General features: G+C 45.0%; 1 protein-coding gene and 1 long non-coding RNA gene across 2 annotated transcripts in view; both read left to right on the plus strand.

Moving 5' to 3' along the window:
* Window positions 1–18,828, plus strand: part of LOC617705 (deleted in malignant brain tumors 1 protein-like) — an 82,544-nt gene that overhangs the window by 60,083 nt on the left and 3,633 nt on the right. The window contains exons 30-36 of the mRNA XM_059882146.1: window positions 4,683–4,721; window positions 5,474–5,506; window positions 13,091–13,402; window positions 14,050–14,093; window positions 14,757–14,901; window positions 15,427–15,602; window positions 17,870–18,237. Of these exons, the coding sequence (XP_059738129.1) occupies window positions 4,683–4,721; window positions 5,474–5,506; window positions 13,091–13,402; window positions 14,050–14,093; window positions 14,757–14,901; window positions 15,427–15,602; window positions 17,870–18,237 (1,117 nt within the window). The remainder of the gene's footprint in view (window positions 1–4,682; window positions 4,722–5,473; window positions 5,507–13,090; window positions 13,403–14,049; window positions 14,094–14,756; window positions 14,902–15,426; window positions 15,603–17,869; window positions 18,238–18,828) is intronic.
* On the plus strand, window positions 7,582–8,797 carry LOC132343973 (uncharacterized). Its single transcript, XR_009493018.1, has 3 exons — window positions 7,582–7,669; window positions 7,850–7,888; window positions 8,530–8,797. It is a non-coding gene; the product is annotated as an uncharacterized lncRNA (long non-coding RNA).

Raw genomic sequence — 18,828 nt, forward strand, 5'->3', positions numbered from 1 at the left:
GATCGAACCCAGGTCCTGCACTGCAGGCAGATTCTTTACCAGCTGAGCCACAAGGGAAGCCCATAATAAGTTGGGGAAATACAATACCCCTCTCTTGAGGATTCAGTCTATTAAAATGTTCAAGCTCTGGCAAGCCCTACCCTAAGGGATCTTCTTTAAACTTGGCAATATGGAATGTTTCTCAAACTTCTTTGACTGCTGAGACCTTCCGGGTTTGAGTAGAAATGCAGCATCACAGAATTTGGAGCCAGAGAACCTGGGATTATGGTCTGGCTCCAGCCTTATACCTTTGGGTGACAACTGGCCAAGTCCCCTTCCTTCTCAGAGCCTCTGTTTCATCATCTGCAGAATGGGAGGGTGGCACTTGTCCGAGGATTGGGTGGCACACTCCTGGGCAAGCTGTCAGTGATGGGAGCTTGTTGTCGCATCCCTGAGGGATGTGTGTGCTGCCACCTCTTGGGACCTGCCTGGTTCTCTAGGTGAGCAACTCACGTGTCCTTTGGTAAACTCCCCTCTTGTGGACACTGGGGATCATCTTAGGACCTGAGTTGATCAATATACAACCAAGCAAGTTGGAGAAATACCATCTCAACCCAAGTCAATTCAACTCAAATATTCTCTGAACTGTAAACAGTTATGTAAGTAGCTCACGGTTCCTATTTTTAAAGTCTCAGAGCCCTCTGCCAAACTTGATAGAAATGGATATTCTATGGAAAATCAGACGATGAAACAGATATGTCTCCTTGGATCTACGAGAATCAGCTACCAGATGTCTCAGCCAAGGACAAATTCAATATGGCATCATCGCAGTGTAACATCTTTACAAGAGTCGGAAGAAATCTTAGAGATTGTTCAGACCTGAAGTTACAAAGACGCAGCTGGCAGACTAGTTTTGACCTACAGATTGGTTTTGTTTCAGACAACAGAGTTTTGCCTATGCGAAGTTTCATTCTTTTTAATACCACATTTTAAAAGTAGGAGATTTCATATAAAAGTCCAGATTTCAAGCTTTGATGGGGAAGCCAGAGGCTGGGAAATACAAGTGTGAATTTTCACAGGGCACTGATTGTCCAGGGCAGAGAGGAGACGGGTTTCCCTTTATGGGCACATGCTGTTTGTCTAGTTTCCTCCTGGCCCGTGCCAATTATTTCTGGACCTGGAGTCATCTCCACTTGGATGTTTGGTGCCTCTCAAATTTTAATGTGTCTATAAATCACCTGGAGATCTTGTTAAGATGCAGATTACGATTCAGTTCCTTGAGGGAGAGTGAGGGGTGGGGTGGGGTTTTAAATGTCTGCCTTTCTCACAGGATGGTGCGGATGCTGCTAGTCCATGGACTTCATTTTTCAGATGCATCCTCTGAAGTTTCAAGATACAAAGGAACTTGTCCAAAGTCACATGCCTGTTTACACACAGAGAAGAGACTAGAACCCAAATCTCCTGGGTCCCAGACCCAAGTATCACCTCCTTCACTATTTATTTCCCTTAGCTTAATGGAAAGGAGAACAGGAGAATCAAATAGTAACAGAGCATAATCAAATATGAACAAGACTGGGACATAATTTGTAAGCAGGGTAATTCTTTTAAAAATCTTACCAATGAACGTGATTGAAAAGATTGGTATTTAATTACAGTTTTCTATAAATTGTGCTTGTTTTGACAGTTCCTGCCTCAGTTTCAGCCACAGATTTGGTCCTTGTGACTGGTAACAAGTTTTCTGCTGATTTGTCCTCTTACTAATGTTAAGAGATAATGATGTGTTGAAATTCTACCTAAAGAGTACTGTTGGCCCAGGGGTCACTTGGCTGAATTAATCCCTTGGAAAATAGACTAGAATCCAGAAATAGACAAATATACAGTGAAGTTGAGGTCCCAACACTCAAGGAAAGCACTTGCATACACCTGGGAGTGATCCACAGAATCTACTGTTCATACTTCCTACACACACTTTAACAATTGGCACTCTGGTCTCCCTGCTGACTGTGTATTATGAGAGACAACAGATTAGGGAGGAGGTGCAGAGACTGGGAGGGGGAGACCTCATAGAAGAGCCACAGTGGTAAGGGCAGGAAATGCTAACAGACAGCCACAGAAGGGTTCAGAAAACCGTTCAGTGTCACCAGCCTCCCAGGGTCCAGCCCGGGTTGGATCCAGGGATTCCCTCAGGAGTACGGTGTTGGCGATTAGAATAGCAAAGCAGAGATTTATTAGATGCTCAATAATAACTGGTTTATGCGGAAAATCAATATAATCTGTGACACCAGGTAGGCTCTGTCCACGGAGGCCGCAGGCACCCTCTCGAATAGCGGAAGGTGCCCCACCTTAGGCACCTTCTCGAGTGGGTCTTAGAAGCCCAGGCAAGTAAGTGGTCCCAGAGGACCCCCACGCTCAAATTATTTTGGCCTGAAGGAAGAACAGAAGAGAAAAGGAGGAAAAGGAAACAAGAAAGAACGACATGGGGAGACCAAGCTTTGAGCAAGGCCCATAGCTTTATTTTCAACAGGGGCTTTTATACCCTAAGTTGCACATAGAGGATAATCAGATCAGATCAGATCAGTCGCTCAGTCATGTCTGACTCTTTGAGACCCCATGAATTGCAGCACGCCAGGCTTCCCTGTCCATCACCAACTCCCCGAGTTCACTCAGACTCACGTCCATCGAGTCAGTGATGCCATCAAGCCATCTCATCCTCTGTCATCCCCTTCTCCTCCTGCCCCCAATCCCTCCCAGCATCAGTCTTTTCCAATGAGTCAACTCTTCGCATGAGGTGACCAAAGTACTGGAGTTTCAGCTTTAGCATCATTCCTTCCAAAGAAATCCCAGGGCTGATCTCCTTCAGAATGGACTGCTTGGATCTCCTTGCAGGGATGTGAAATCATGCAAAGTCAGCAGTCTTTGATCCTTATTGAGACCAGGCTTTCTTTTCTGCAAATTTATTGTATACAAATGGTTTAGGTGATTTATATCATCTTCTGGCCAGAAGGCCTGTTAACATTTTATGACTCTGATAAAGGTTTGTCAACCATAAGACTTATTTTCTCTAGGAGTAATTATTTTAAAGTTTGGCGCCATCCTCCAAAGGTGTTAGATAAAGTTGCATTCCGATAGGGCAAAGGTGCAATGGGTTTACAACAAAGGAAAGAATTTATTACCTTAAGAGTCTAAAGTTGTTAACACCAAGGCCACTACTTATTTTTTCTACATACCAACTGTATTAATTAATACACTTCCAAGGAGACAATACAGGGGATGTGGAAACTTGGCAGCAAGCATTGGCTCAACAATGAAATCTTCTACTAGTTCTATTCTGACAATTTCTAACTCTCTATACTATTTGAATATCTTAAGCTCCCCGTGCCTCTCACAGTTGGGAGACTGTAAACAATCGTATGCATAGCTGTAGGAGTCCAGGTAAACCTGTCAGGCAAGTTAGAGAGCCATCTATGGGGTTTGTAAACTAAAACACTCTTGTCATGCCCAGGAACTTTATTAACTGGAGCTGTAAGTTAACTCTTTTTCAGAGAGAGAGAGATGGTGGTGGGGGACAGCCCCCCGTAAAGTCAGAGGTATAGGTGAGAGCACAAAGCAGTAAAGTAGGCAGACTCTGGTTTTGGGGGTAGATGTTTGAGAATTTCCAGGGGGACTCCTGAGGCTCGGATCCCAACTTTGCATATGCCGAGCCTTCTTCCTCATGACCTTTGCCACGGGCGGAATTCCTCACACTGGCTCTCGGCACCAGCCTTTTTAAATATCACAATTTGAAGCAAAAGTACCCACTAAACTCAACATCCTTTGAGATACCTCCTTAATACAACCTTGAACAGCAATGGTTTCTTCTTAATGAGCCTGAATCACGCAAGTTAATATATGACCAGTATCTTCTGTTTAAGAGGGCAGGGAAACTTGGTTTCTTTCAGGAGAGTTTTAATTTATAACAGCTCATGTTTTTATTTTTGCTATCCAAAAAAAGTTTATTGAAGGATAGATGATTTACAGTTTTATTTACAGTGTTAATTTCTGCTGTACAGCTAGTGACTCAGTTACATACATATAAACGTATTTTTATATTCTTTTCCATTATAGTTTATCACTGGATGGTTCCCAGTGCTATGCAGCAGGACCTTGCTGTTGATCCATCCCATATATAATAGTTTGCATCTGCTCACACCATCCCTCTTGCCATTTTGCCAGAGGCTCTGATATTCTAATGAACAGAAGATCTGTATTTAAGAGACAGAGAAATGTACAGTTTATCTTGAAGAGATAGGATAAGTGATAAGCTTTAATTAGGAAGACAACAAAATAGGAAAATATTAACACAGAATACAGCAGACAATTTGACTGTGGTTAGCATTGCATAGAAAAGATTTAAAACCGCCTAATAAACATTTAACCTCAGAGCAGGGCCTGATAACAGAGAAATGGCTGCAGAGCGTGTTTCCACTTTGGTTGACTGCTGTGTGTGTACAAGCACAGTAGTTCAGGGCACACACCACTCGTGTTTTTATTGAGGTGCTTAAACATTTATTCAAGAGGGTGGGAGACAGTTCTCACACTTAAATTTTTCCAACAGCAAAGCCTGGTTAATGAGATAATAGGAAAGGTACAATCATGTGTATTAGAAAAAGAATAAGAACTTTCTGATCCACTGACTAACTTTGCTGTTTGTGTTTCATATTCAGGCATCCTTCCGACCTCAGCAGAAGTGACTCCTTCACCTGGTAATGCCCTCTGCCCACTGCAAATGTAGATGGATGAGACAGCAAGGTTGCCTGTGTATGCCACCAGGGCCAAGGCTAGGACAGCTCTGGGGAGGTGTATCGTCAGGGTATTGTTGTCTTTGGAGCAGAGTGCCTTGTCTGGGCCAGACCCTTTAGCAGGCGTGGGGACTCGAGGGGTCAGGCAGGCAGAGAGGGGGTCTCCCTGGCCAGGTCAGCTCGCCTGTTGCAGGTTCTCACAGCATCGCGAAGCTCTCCATAGTGCTTGTCACAGGAGCAGTTCTGCAGAGCAGGAGCCATACCTAGTTTTGTTGGTTGCCCCACTCTAGCGTTTAGCACAGTGCCTACCAGAATAGATAAATAAATCAAGACTTACTGATTAAATAATGAAGTCCGTGGTTTCCATAGGCTTCCCCAAAGGCTAAGTGGGTAAAAAAAAAAAAAAAATTGACCTGCAATGCAGGAAACTCAGGTGTGATCGCTGGGTTGGGAAGATCCCCTGGAGTAGGAAATGGCAACCCACTCCAGTATTCTCGCCTGGAAAATCCCATGGACTGAGGGCCTGGCGGGATACCGTCCATGGAGTCACAAGAGTCGGACACGACTAAGCACGCACACATGCACGTGTGGTTTACGACAGCACACACGCATGGTTTCTATGCTCCAGGGACAGAGAGAAGAAAATTAATTAACTGTAATACAACTATTTTTTGCCATTTGGCAAGTTTTGATCAATTGTCTTTTCTTATCTCCAGCATCTCTGAGTATTGCTGTAACCACCTCAACAGGTAATTAATTTTGATGTTATTTCGGGCTTTGTCTGTCTTATAAATTATTCTCTTATAAATTACTTGCTTATAAATTATTTGATTTTCCAATGAGCTCATTAAATAACTATTTATGTCATGATAAATTCTTTGAAAGTTTTAAAACATGTTTATGATAAATTCTTTGAAAGCTTTAAATATGTTTATACTGACCTGACTCAAAAAAGGCCACACTAACTGCCTGGGCCAAGGGTGAAATTAGTCCAGCCAATTCAGCCAAACACAAGCACTGAGTCATTCGCTGGACTGACTGGTGGTCGAATGTCAACCGTCCATGAAGGAACCTTCTCCTGAACACCAGCCATCATGTAGGTGTTGTGAGACTGGTGGAGAGTCAGACCACGGCTTTTACTGATCCTTCTGAATGTTCATCCAGCATTCATTGAAGATGGCCACGTGCCAAGGTAGTGAGGGATGCAGAATTGACCAGGGTAACAAATAACTCTCCTCTTGGATGTTGTTGGACTTTGAGTGATGCCATTATCTGAGGAGTTACTGTGTAACTTTTTTTTTTTCCTCTTTCTTATTTTTTAAATTATGTAAGTATGATAACACATTTACAGGAGACTTGGAAAGTACAGGACAAAGTTACATATAGTTCTACTAAATATTACAATTATTTTTAAGTAGATAAATTAAGAGTTTTAGTTGGAGTTTGAATATCAAACTCTCAAAAATTAATAGAATGAATATACAGAAAACTAGAAGGGAAAGAACCATGAAACAACTCAGCATAATTAAGATTTATACAATTTTCACACAAATAGAATACAAATTCTATTCAAGTTGCCACAGGCTGTAAACTAGAAAACACTAGAACATATCCAGGAACATGAAACGAGGTGCAAAAATTTCATGGTCTAAAGGTATTGAGCTCATACGGAGTCTGTTCTCTTATCACTCTGGAATAATGTTAGAAATCAGTATCAAAAGAGATTTGAAAATAACCCACATATTTTCACCCGTGTGACTTTGGACTTAATAATTTGACAAATAGTGTTAGAGATTTATTTGGGTGAAGGACAATAAAGAAGATGCTCTACACTACTCCAGGTGTTGAAGAATTATGATATAAAGCATCAGAGTCAGAACCAAAATATGGTCTTTATTACTGATATAGCTCAGAGAAGAAAATGGCACACCACTCCAGTACTCCTGCCTGGAAAATCCCATGGATGGAGGAGCCTGGTAGGCTGCAGTCCATAGGGTCACTTAAGAGTTGGGCACGACTGAGTGACTTCACTTTCACTTTTCACTTTCATGCATTGGAGAAGGAAATGGCAACCCACTCCAGTGTTCTTGCCTGGAGAATCCCAGGGATGGGGGAGCCTGGTGGGCTGCCGTCTATGGGGTCGCACAGAGTCGGACACGTCTGAAGTGACTTAGCAGCAACTGATAAAGCTAAGAGATGCAGGGCACCTCTTAGTATGAGACAAATGGACTTTTTATACTCCTCCTCACCCTCAGTCTAGATCTTGAGACAGCCTACCTAGGGAAAGTTCCGGTCTGCAGAGGTCACCCTTTCCTGGGTCACCATCTCCCACTGATTTAAGGGGAAGCAGGGAAAAAGCAAGTCCGCCATTTATGGAATCTTTGTTAGATGAACGCCATACAATGGAGAAACTTGGACCAATGGTTGTTGCCCTCTGAACAGCTAGCCTCCAAGGGGAGAAGGGAAGGGTCTCCAAGAGGAGACCCAGGGGGTAGAGGGGTTCCCTGGGGCAGTAGAGGATTTGGAGATGCCCTGCCATAGCTCCTGTCTAGACAGTAGGCAGACAAGCCAAGTCAGTCATACTGATCTCTGTTGGCCATTTTTACGTCTTTATTATCTTATAGAAACATGTATGCCTGGTGTGGCTGTCTTATTGCTGCCTTGTTCTTTTTGTTCATCTGCAGCTTCGTTGTCAGCCAGTGTGACCTCCACACCAGGTAAAACACTCTCTAGTGTCCCATAAGCATCTCTTCTTGGAGTTCCATTGATCAGACTAGGCTGTCGCACGGATGTTTTGTACCCAACACAGTCTCAGTAAAAACCCAGGAGTCTTCTCCACTGGTACATAAGTTTCTTCATCTCTTTTTCTACAGATCTCTCTTCAACCTCAGCAGATATGACCTCTCCATCTGGTAAATGCTCTCTCACTGTGGTGTTTAAATGAACCAGACTAGCTTCTTACTTTGTTGTCCTACTTAGAAAATAAGCCCGCTTAACGACCATTTTGGCCACAAAGTAAACCCCAATGAAAAGACACACAAAGTATCTTTTTTCTCATTGCTAAGTGTCCTATTCTCTTTGTTCATGCACAGATGTGTTCTCAGCCTCAGCAGAAGGGGACACCCTCTCTGGTAATGTTTTCTGCCTGTCACATTTCCTAAGTTTAAACTCCCCTCTTTAAGAAGTGAGCATATACATTGAATATTTTGTCTACAGAATAAGCCCCAATGTAAACAGAAGTCCCAGCCTCCTTTTCACAGAAATTAAGCTTCACGTTCTCGTTCACGCACAGACACAGAAGTGGTCCCTCCACCAGGGAACACCTCCTGCTTGTCACACTGGTCTTGATTGGATGTGCCCAAGAGGGCTGGGGGTCCACACCTCCACCTGCTGCGTGGTCCTGTGATGATTCAGGCGATACTTTGACCCCTCCACCCAGACACACCCACTAGGGGATGGACTGTGATAGTGTTGGTTTTATCCATTCACCACTTCCCTGGTGGCTCAGACGGTAAAGTGTGGGAGAACCAGGTTCAATCCCTGGGTTAGGAAGATCCCCTGGAGAAGGAAATGGCAACCCACTCCAGTATTCTTGCCTGGAAAATCCCACGGACAGAGGAGCCTGGTGAGCTACAGTCCATGGGGTCGCAGAGTCGGACACAACTGAGCTTTTCACTTTCACTTTCTTCTGTTTTCAACCACACTGTTTTTGAAAAAAATCATCCCATCTCCTTTTCACTAATACTCGAGTTTGATCCTTCTTTGTTTGCAGATATGACTCCCACTTCAAGCAAAGCTCCTTCTTCACCAGGTATCTCTCTGCTCTCTGTAGTAGCTCTGTGAGTGGCTTTCTGAAAGAATCCAGCCAAGAAGAAACGCTTCCTTTTTCCCTAACAGAGGTGGGGAGAGAGCACAGGAAAGGCTGGGGAAGCTCCAAGCCACTAACCACCCCCACCCCCACATTCCTGATTCACCTCGTGGAGCCAGAGCGAATGCGACTCCCACATCCTGTGCCCTGAAAGGCAGAGGGGTGTCAGAAGAGTGTGCTTTGGGGTCTCTTGGGTCTGAACTGTGGGTGATCCAGGCCTGTGTACAGGGCCTCCCAGGTGGCGCCAGTGGCAAAGAACCTGCCTGCTGATGCAGGAGATGTAACAGATGTGGATTCGATCCCTGGGTGGGGATGACCCCCTGGAGGAGGACATGGCATCCCTCTCCAGTATTCTTGCCTGGAGCATTCTATGGACGGAGGAGCCTGGCGGGCTACCGTCCATTGGGTTGGAAAGACTTGGACACGACTGAAGTGACTTATCACACACACGCACTCACAGACATGTATATAAGCTGAGTCTCCACATCTTCATCCATAAAATAGTGATAATACTTAGCTGGCATGTTTATGTTAATAATTAGAGTCGTAAATTATGACACATTGTAAATGCTCATAATGGGAATTGTTAATCTACCGTGTTAAAGACCAACTTCACATACACTGTTTCACCCCCTGCATGCACAAGTCCACAAGATAAATAAGCAGAGGGGATTCTTTTATATACAGCTTAAAACAGTCTTATTTTTTTAAAAATTGTGGTCTACAGCGTAAAATTTCAATGAATTCAAATGTTAAAGCTTTATTTTCACTAGAAATTTTTTTGGCAGCCACAGATCTGGTTTCAACAGAATCAACACCATCACCTGGTAACAATCATATGCCTGTTGCTAAATTAATCCTTAGTTTTATAGTAGTTTATACAACCAAACGCTGTCATAAAGCCCATTGTTACTCTTCCTACCTTGCTTCCTTCTGAATACTTTCATATGGGATTTTAATATTAGATATGGTCTCTCTCTTATCTAAAAATATTTCTGGAATCTCACTTGATTTTCTTCATTTCATTTTCAGCCTTTGTAAAAATCTAATGTTTTGAATTCCTCCTTTCAAAACTTCAGTGCATTTATAAAATTTTTCTGATCATTGAATAAATTGTTTGATAACTATCGGTTAAGACTCCATGCTTCCAATGCAGGGAGCACAGGTTCAATCCCTGGTCAGGGAAATAAGATCCCACATGCTGCACAGCACAGCCAAAAAATTTTTAAAATAAACCAATAATTTAATTTTTGGAAAATAAACAGCACACAACACTACTTGTTACATTTTGATGCAACTTAATGGCCAAAAAAAAAGTAAAATAAAACCTAATGAACAGTATTTAGGCACTCAAACTAAAGCAAAAAGTTTTTAAAAAGCATTAGTGTCTAAACTTAGAAAAAACATTTGGTTCATTTTCAGCTTTGAATATAAATATGTGACTTCGAGGATATGCATGTTTTTAAGCTTGTTTTTTCTTTTTTACAGTTTCAGTTTCAGTTGATGAGGAAGTGACCCCGTTACCTGGTAATTTTTGTTTGTTTCTAAGCACTAAAACTATCATATCATTATTAATACTGTTATTTCATTTTCATTGAAATTTCTTACCCTTTACAGAAAACTTTATAGCTTTTAGGTGCATGTGTGCAGGTACAGATGTGTGCACACACGTACATTTTGTAGGTTAGAAGCCTTGATGCACCTCTCAAGACCTCACTCAGATGTTTGCCTTTATTCATAGTTCAAACAAGAATCGTTATCTTGCTTCCAGTATCTCAGTAACAGTCAATGAGGAGAGCAACTCTCCTGGACAAGGGCATTTCAGTCACAGAGAAGCAGATGCCGGAGATGTTTGTTAACGTTCACTGAGCATCTTCTATGTGCTGAGCAGAGCAGGAAATTGAAAAATAGTCACTGGCAACCAATTTATATGAAGGCAAATCATCTTATACACATTGTGGGTGTAGCACCACCTACATAATATAGGTTTTCTTTTTAAATTAGTTTTACTTTTTAAATCACCTTTTTTGAAGTATAATTATGTACAGTAAATTGCACACATCTGTGAGTTTTGTCTCATATATACAACTGTGTGAGCACCACCACAGTCAAGACCTAGAGCATTCTGGGCCTTCAGTGGTGTGTGTGCGCGTAGTTGCTCAGTCAAGTCCCTCAGTTGTGTTCAAAGGTGGTCCAGTGGTTAAGAGTTGGTGCTTCCAATGCAGGGGGCACAGTTCAATCCCTGATCAGGGAACTAAGATCCCACATGCCTCAGGACAAGGCAAAAAAATTTTTAAAATTAAATTAAAAAAAAAAAAAGATTTAGAGTATTTCCATCCCCCAGGAAGTTCCCTCATGCCCCTTTACAGTAAATCCTTTCCACTTCTCCCAGGCCAACTGATCTGTTTTCTGTCGCTATAAATAGATTTGGTTTTCTAGAATCTCATAAAAGTGAAATCAAAGCGTATGTGTTTTTGTGTCTGACTTTTCAACCTTACTTAACAAATTTTGAAGAAACATTTATTTGGCTGCAATGGGTCTTCGTTGTGGTGTTCAGGATCTAGTCCCCTGACCAGATATCAAAGCCAGGCTCCCTACATTGGGAGCTCCGAGTCGTAGCCACTGGACCACCGGGGAGGTCCCAATGAATTGTTTCTAAGATTTGCCCCAGGTGCTTCCATATGTTGGTAATTTGTTCTTTTTTTTCATTTTTATTGTTTCTGCTTAGTAATGATGCATTGTGTGGACATACCACAATTTATTATGGACATACATATCACAATTTATTTGTCCATTCTTCTGTGGATGGACATTTGAATGTTTCCAGGTTTTGTGTATTGCTGAGAATTCTGCTGTTTATGCATCTTTCTGAGGTCGTGTGTTTTCTTTATCTTGAGTAAACATCTAGGAATGGAATAACTACATTACATAGTATAGAGGTTTTCATTGAGGTATAATCAATACCTCAATAAACATTAACATATTAACACAACATATTAATATATTTACATATAACATATCAACATAATTAACATAGTAATATAATTAATATTAACATAACATAAAAAATAAACATTAGTTTCAGGTGTACAATATAATGATTTAATATTTGTATATACTGCAGATGATCACCACAGTACTTTGAGTTAACATCCATCACCAAACATAGCTACAAAAATTTTTTTCTCAAGAGGAAAATTTGCAAGTTCTCTCTTCAGTTCAGTTCAGTTGAGTCGCTCAGTCTTGTCCGACTCTTTGCGACCCCATGAATCCCAGCACACCAGGCCTCCCTGTCCATCACCAACTCCCAGAGTTCACTAAGACTCATGTCCATCAAGTCAGTGATGCCATCCAGCCATCTCATCCTCTGTCATCCCCTTCTCCTCTTGCCCCCAATCCCTCCCAGCATCAGAGTCTTTTCCAATGAGTCAACTCTTCACATGAGATGGCCGAAGGACTGGAGTTTCAGCTTTAGCATCATTCCTTTCAAAGAAATCTCAGGGCTGATCTCCTTCAGAATGGACTGGTTGGATCTCCTTGCAGTCCAAGGGACTCTCAAGAGTCTTCTCCAACACCACAGTTCAAAAGCACCAATTCTTTGGTGCTCAGCCTTCTTCACAGTCCAACTCTCACATCCACACATGACCACAGGAAAAACCATAGCCTTGACTAGATGGACCTTTGTTGGCAAAGTAATGTCTCTGCTTTTGAATATGCTATCTAGGTTGGTCATAACTTTTCTTCCAAGGAGTAAGCATCTTTTAATTTCATGGCTGCAGTCACCATCTGCAGTGATTTTGGAGCCCATAAAAATAAACTCTGACACTGTTTCCACTGTTTCCCCATCTATTTTGCATGAAGTGATGGGACCAGATGCCATGATCTTCGTTTTCTGAATGTTGAGTTTTAAGCCAACTTTTTCACTCTCCTCTTTCACCTTCATCAAGAGGCTTTTTAGTTCCTCTTCACTTTCTGCCATAAGGGTGGTGTCATCTGCATATCTGAGGTTATTGATATTTCTCCCGGCAATCTTGATTCCAGCTTGTGCTTCTTCCAGCCCAGCGTTTCTCATAATGTACTCTTCATATAAGTTAAATAAGCAGGGTGACAATATACAGCCTTGACGTACTCCTTTTCCTATTTGGAACCAGTCTGTTGTTCCATGTTCAGTTCTAACTTTTGCCTCCTGACCTGCATACAAATTTCTCAAGAGGCAGGTCAAGTGGTCTGGTATTCCCATCTCTTTCAGAATTTTCCACAGTTTATTGTGATCCGCACAGCAACTTTCAAATACATAATACAGTCTTATTAACTATAATAGTCACCATGCTGTACATCACATCCCCAGGAATTATTTTATAATTGAAAATCTGTATCCATAATAGTTCTTACAATGTGACTTTAATTCATTAAAAGAAGCTTCACTGGATAGATGTGATGAGTTAGTGCCTCTTGCCTCCTGCAGACCTGCCCCTGCGCCTGGTGGGCGGGCGCGGCCGCTGCGAGGGCCGGGTGGAGGTCCGGCACGAGGGCGTGTGGGGCACAGTGTGCGACGACCACTGGAGCATCAGAGACGCCCGTGTGGTGTGCCGCGTCCTGGGCTGCGGGCGCGCACTGGGCGCCCTGGGTCGCGGCCGCTTCGGCCCGGGCTCGGGGCCCATCCTGCTGGACGACGTGCGCTGTGCGGGCACCGAGGATGCGCTGGAGCACTGCGCCCACGCGGGCTGGGAGCGCCACGACTGCCAGCACTGGGAGGACGCGAGCGTGGTCTGCGCAGGTACCCGGGCTCCCCTGCCACGCCGGCCCCTCCCCGGGGTCTTCCTAAGGCTCCACCCGTTCTTTCCTCTCCAAGCATCCCTAAGGTCAGAATTCACCAGCCCGAGGAATGTCAGGTGGGCCATGGCCCCAGATTCTAGAATAAAAGAGCATATTTTATTACATAGCCATGGTGGTAGATGTTTTAATCAGACAGAGGTGGCACTTTATTAGCCAGTTTTTCTAATTCCAGTTCAGCGCAGTATTTGCCCCGAAATATAGCTAAAAGTATATGAAGCCAAGAAAAGAAGTGACAACTTAAAAAAAATGATTAAAAAATATAGAATTTGTCTGTTGTCCCCTTATAAACCTCTGATAAGGGCACAGTCCTAGGTGGAGTCCCTTCCCCACCTTGACCTGGCCCTTGGAAGTCAGAACCCTGCACTGTCCTGGGTTCCCCTTGGTCCCTTTCATCCAAGATTCAGTGAATAGTTTTTGTCACCAGCCATTTGTCTTGGCATTTGACTTCCATGGGCAGACCTTCTGTGTGGAGTCATCCTCCCCTATATTTGTCCTTAATGTATCCACTAAATCTCACAGAGTGATGGAATTCTAAGGTTTGGTGAACAAGGTTAGCTCATTTTGGCTCTTCCATCCCACTTTTTATAGGTGAATCAAAGGCGTCCTTGCTGTTCCTTGTGCCTTATGTGCAAGTTTCTCTTGTTTTGCATAGAAATGGGGCCCAAATAGGCTATCAGAGCCCCCTTGAGACAGTTAATTCCACAAGGAGCCATGTAGTGTGAGTCAGCCTTGGGGCTGAGGGGTCCTTTTTCTCCAGATCCTCACTTTTACTGTCTGTTCACAGTTCCAGCTATTCCTCATGCTGTTGGGGGGCCCCCTGTAAATGGTAATTTAGCTTCTATTCTCAGATTATACACCAAAGGGTTTCTTTTTCATCAGGTTCAGCAGCCAAAGGACCAGTGGTCTGGGGCTGAGAGCGTTTGAAGGGCTGAGGGAATCTGGCCAGCCGTGCTTCCTTCTGGGTCCTGGCCCTGGGTTTCTGTCTTGCCTTGCTTCTGGGAGGGGAGGGCTTGATAGCCATGAAGTGTGCATTTCCCAGCCTGGGCTACTGTGCACGCCATGTGCATGGGAAGGGACGCCAGCCAGGGTTCAACCATGCGATGAGTTTTATAACCTGCAAAGCCCTGTATTTACTAGTCTCTCTCTCCAACAAATCTTGGTGTTGATGACACCATTCTCAACACTACTTTATCTATGCCAGAATCCCTCCCTCCAACTCCATCAGGAGGCCCTGGGCCCTCCTTTCCCTTGCATCACCCTGGAGTATTTCCAGGCCATTGCTTCAGCTTTAATAGGTGAATCCAATGAGCCCTTTTTCCTACAGTTCATGTCCACTGCTGGCTATGTTGTCCCCGTCCAGTGCTTCTACACAGATGACCTTTGCTTTTCTTTGTCCCCCTTCACCAGGTGCGGCTGACTCTGTGGTACCCAAGGACAATGGTAAAGTCTTCCTCCCTCCTAGGGTGTGAGAATCCAAAAAGGGGAGCTAAGAGACCCATTGTCTGTGGAAGAATGAACAGACTATGTGAGGGGACCAGTTTCTGTGTCTCCCCTGAGATCTCTTGTATCTCCATCCTCTTGCTGGGCTTTAGGAGGCTGGGGAGGAAGTCCCTTTGCACCCCCTCCCTTGGCTTCCATTCCTTCTTTCTAACTTAACCCTCATACAAAGGCTCAGATGGATGTTCAGGCTCAGATGTTCTTACCATATGAGATGAGCTGTCCTTTAAATCCTTAGAAGAGGCTCTGACTCTGGGACATGTTCTGTGGGTAGGACCCTGTGGGTATGACATGACTTTTGGAAAGAAGGGGAAATATAAAGTCAATGGAAGTCAAGTTGGGTGTAGTGGGTGATGAAAGCCAACCCAGGGCACTGTCCATGGTACTTTTATAAAGTAAACATAACTCACACCCCTGAGGGCTCCAGGTTCTCTTTGTAACTTTCTCCCCATCCTCCCCCTTCTGCAGCCCAGCTCTCCTGCTGGCCTCACCTTTTCCAAGTTGTCATTGACCGAGGCTACCTCCGGAGGCTGGGCTACTCGTCCTGGGACATCCATTTAAATGATAAGCTGTGTCGCCCCCGAGTCACAGGGCACTACCTGATCTTCAACGTTCCCTATGGCCACTGTGGCACAGTCAGACAGGTATGAAACTGACAAGGTGGTGGTACCCTTCTATGGATGGAGGCCGAAAAGAGAGGCTTGGGAGAATCAACCACCTGTTAAAAACCTGAATAGGGACAGAGGAAAGGCACAACCATGACTTTGGTTCTGAGTTCCATGAGACCTGGAGCAACTCATTAATTTGTCTAAAACTGCCCTTCCTTTTGGGAATTTGGAATACATAGTAACAAGTACAGAATGCTGATGATCTGATGGGTGGATGGATGGACAGATGGACGGATGGATGGATAGATGGATGCTCTTCTCTAAGCTGCAAAGCCAAAGCATTTTGTCACCACATGCTTTTTTATTCAGCACTAGTGCCCACCTACCATGTGCAAGCTGTAGTGTTGGGCTTGGGGAAGACAGCCTGAGTGCTGTGTTTCTAACCAGGTTTCCCAATGTAGGAAACAAATATTAAGATATTTATGTATAATGAAATGAATATGTTTATTTCATTTTGCTTAACCACCTACTTATTTCACAAACCAGTATCATTGAAATTAAGGAAACAAGTATACCAAAGATACAGGAAGCGTGTATAGCCAGAAAATCATGTTCATAGGCACATTTAATAATGTAACAGGATACAAAGCAAGATCCCTATGCTATTCATGTATTCTTTCACATCCCTGTTTAGACACATGCCCAAAAAAAGAGCACCCCAAACACTTGACATTGTTGGAGGTTGAATGCATTCCAGCAGTCTCCATGGTGCTAAATAGCCACTTTAAGTCCGTACTTCACATTGCATCTATCTGTGCAGACTGTGATCATTCGTATCCTCTTTGTTCTAAAAATTCTAATTTTTACCTCAGAGGTTTCTTCCCCAGCAGTCTGCTGGAAGCTCCCCAGTGTCTGGGAGGCCAGCAGGCCCTGGACATTTCCAGGCACTGGGGAGAACCCTGAGCTGTCCTTTCTGGCCCTGGCTGGCCCAGCTCCCTCTGCAAGCTTCCTGTGCTGACCACAGTTCTAGGGCCAGAGCAGATAGCAATTCAGGAACTGCCTGCAGTGGTGGCAAGTCCCCAAGCACCTATGGGGAAAGGCAGCTCTATTTCCCCATAAAAAGGGCCCATGTCCGATTTCAGAGTCAGGGAATGAGCATCCTTCTAGGTGCTGAGGACCCAGCAGCCACTGTGATTGACAGGACCGCAGCTCCACGGCTCTTACACTGGCGAGAAGGGAGACACAGGTCCCGAATAAAGACAGATGAGAGTCCTTTGTCGTGAAGAGGATTAAGGAGACCGTCAAACAAGGCAAAGGATAGAAAATGCTTTGGGGTGGAAGACCACTTTTGAATAGGGTGGTCAAAGAACCGAGGCCTGAAAAAGGACATAAAGCAGGTACAGAGGAAGAGGAGGAGGGCTCCAAGCAGGGGGTCAGCAGAGGGGTGCAGAGGCCCCGAGGCAGCAGCCAGCTTGAAGAGGTCACGGGAGAGACTCAGGGCTGTGAACCACAGGAAGCCCAAAGTCTGGTCGGAATTGGGCAGGCCCACACAGTCCTAGAGTTCAGTTTTTCTTCTAAGCTGTGCGTTCTCTACAAGGGTGACATCCCTCTCAAGGGGGAAGAGAGATACGGGTTCTTAGGGGCAAAAAGAAGAAAGGAAAACAAAGCAGACCAGTGAGAAACACTGCTGTAAGCTGTTGGGGCTTTCCTTGGAGGGTTTCAAGGCAGACTGCCACTGGACCTGAGTCGCACGGGCCAAGGCTCCCTGGAATAAACATCCCTGGCCAGGATGAGTCTCCATGACGCAGCAGGCTATGGGAAGGAGGCTGCTGGAGGCCCCTACTCATCAGCCTCCAGTACCTTCTTGGCCCCTTGAAGTCATGTTGGCTTTGAAGGAGCAAGGCTGAGTGAGGGTCCATAGGGCCAGCCCCGCAGCTCACAAGAAGCCAGGGCTGGTCTGGGGGTCAGAGCAGGGCAGAGCGGTAGAGGAATTCAGCAGCCAGAGTGGACCTCCCACCCTGTCTTGTATTCCCCAAGCCTGGCCCCCACAGAGGGCAGAAGGGAGTCCAGACTTGCATACTAGGGGTTCCCTGCGTGCACCCCAGACTCCCAGAAGCAGGGACATAAGGTCAACCCCTCATGATCTCAGGTACCAGAGAGGTCATGCCTGAGACCTCATGCCCTCCAGCTTCTCAGCAAACTGGCTCCGAGTGGTGGGCACAAAGCAGAGGTCTTCGCTCCTGAAGAAAGCACTGGGCAGGGAGCCGGGAGCACAGGCCACCAACTCTCCCCTCTCCTCCCAGGAAAGCCGCGGCTCCCTCAGCTACTCCAACTCCGTCACAGGCCGAACCAGGGGCCACCCGGGTCGAGTCGTCCTGCGGCACAGGGTGCCTCAGCTCAAGTTCACCTGCAGGGTGGATGGCCCGTCAGCAGTGGAAGTCGTTCCTGGGGAGAACGCTAGCTACGATGTGTCCATATCTTTCCTCGAGTTGCCCCTGTCCCAGCACGGAGAGAACACGGGGCAACACTACGCCAGCCGGAGGAAAGAGGTCTTCCTCCAGGCCACACTCCACAGCCCCAACCCCAGCCTGCGGCTCTTTGTGGATACCTGTGTGGCTTCTCCAGACCCCAGTGATTTTACAACTGTCAAGTATGATTTGATCAAGCAAGGGTAAGGAAAGTGGAAGGCCCTGTCTGGTTGATGTGGTTGACTATTTACTTATTATTCCTTTGGGGGACCTGTTTTGTTTTGTTTTTTAATAATTTTGTTTATTTATCTGGGCTTCCCACGTGGCTCGAAGGTGGTAAAGAATCTGCCTGCCAATGCAGGAGACGCAGGTTTGATCCCTGGGTCAGGAAGATCCCCTGGAGAAGGAAATGGCAACCCACTGCAGTATTCTTGCCTGGAGAATTCCATGGACAGAGGAGCCTGTCAGGCTGCAGTCCATAGGGTCACAAAGAGTTGGACACAACTTAGAGACTAGACAACAACAGTTTATTCATTTATGCTTATTTTTGCCTGCACTGGGTCTTCACTGCCGCTCACTGGGCTTTCTCTGGTTGTGGTGAGCAGGGCCTTCACTGCGGTGGCTTCTCTGATTGCAGAGCATGAACCCACAAGCACACGCGGGCTTTGGTAGTTGTGGTGCACAGGCTTAGTTGCCCCCTGGCACGTGGAATCTTCCGGGACCTGTCCCCTGCATTATCAGGCAGATTCTTAACCACTAGACCACCAGGGAAGTCTGACCGTTATCTTCTTAAC

This window comes from Bos taurus, chromosome 26 (genome assembly GCF_002263795.3).
Source record: "Bos taurus isolate L1 Dominette 01449 registration number 42190680 breed Hereford chromosome 26, ARS-UCD2.0, whole genome shotgun sequence".
NCBI lineage: Eukaryota > Metazoa > Chordata > Mammalia > Artiodactyla > Bovidae > Bos > Bos taurus.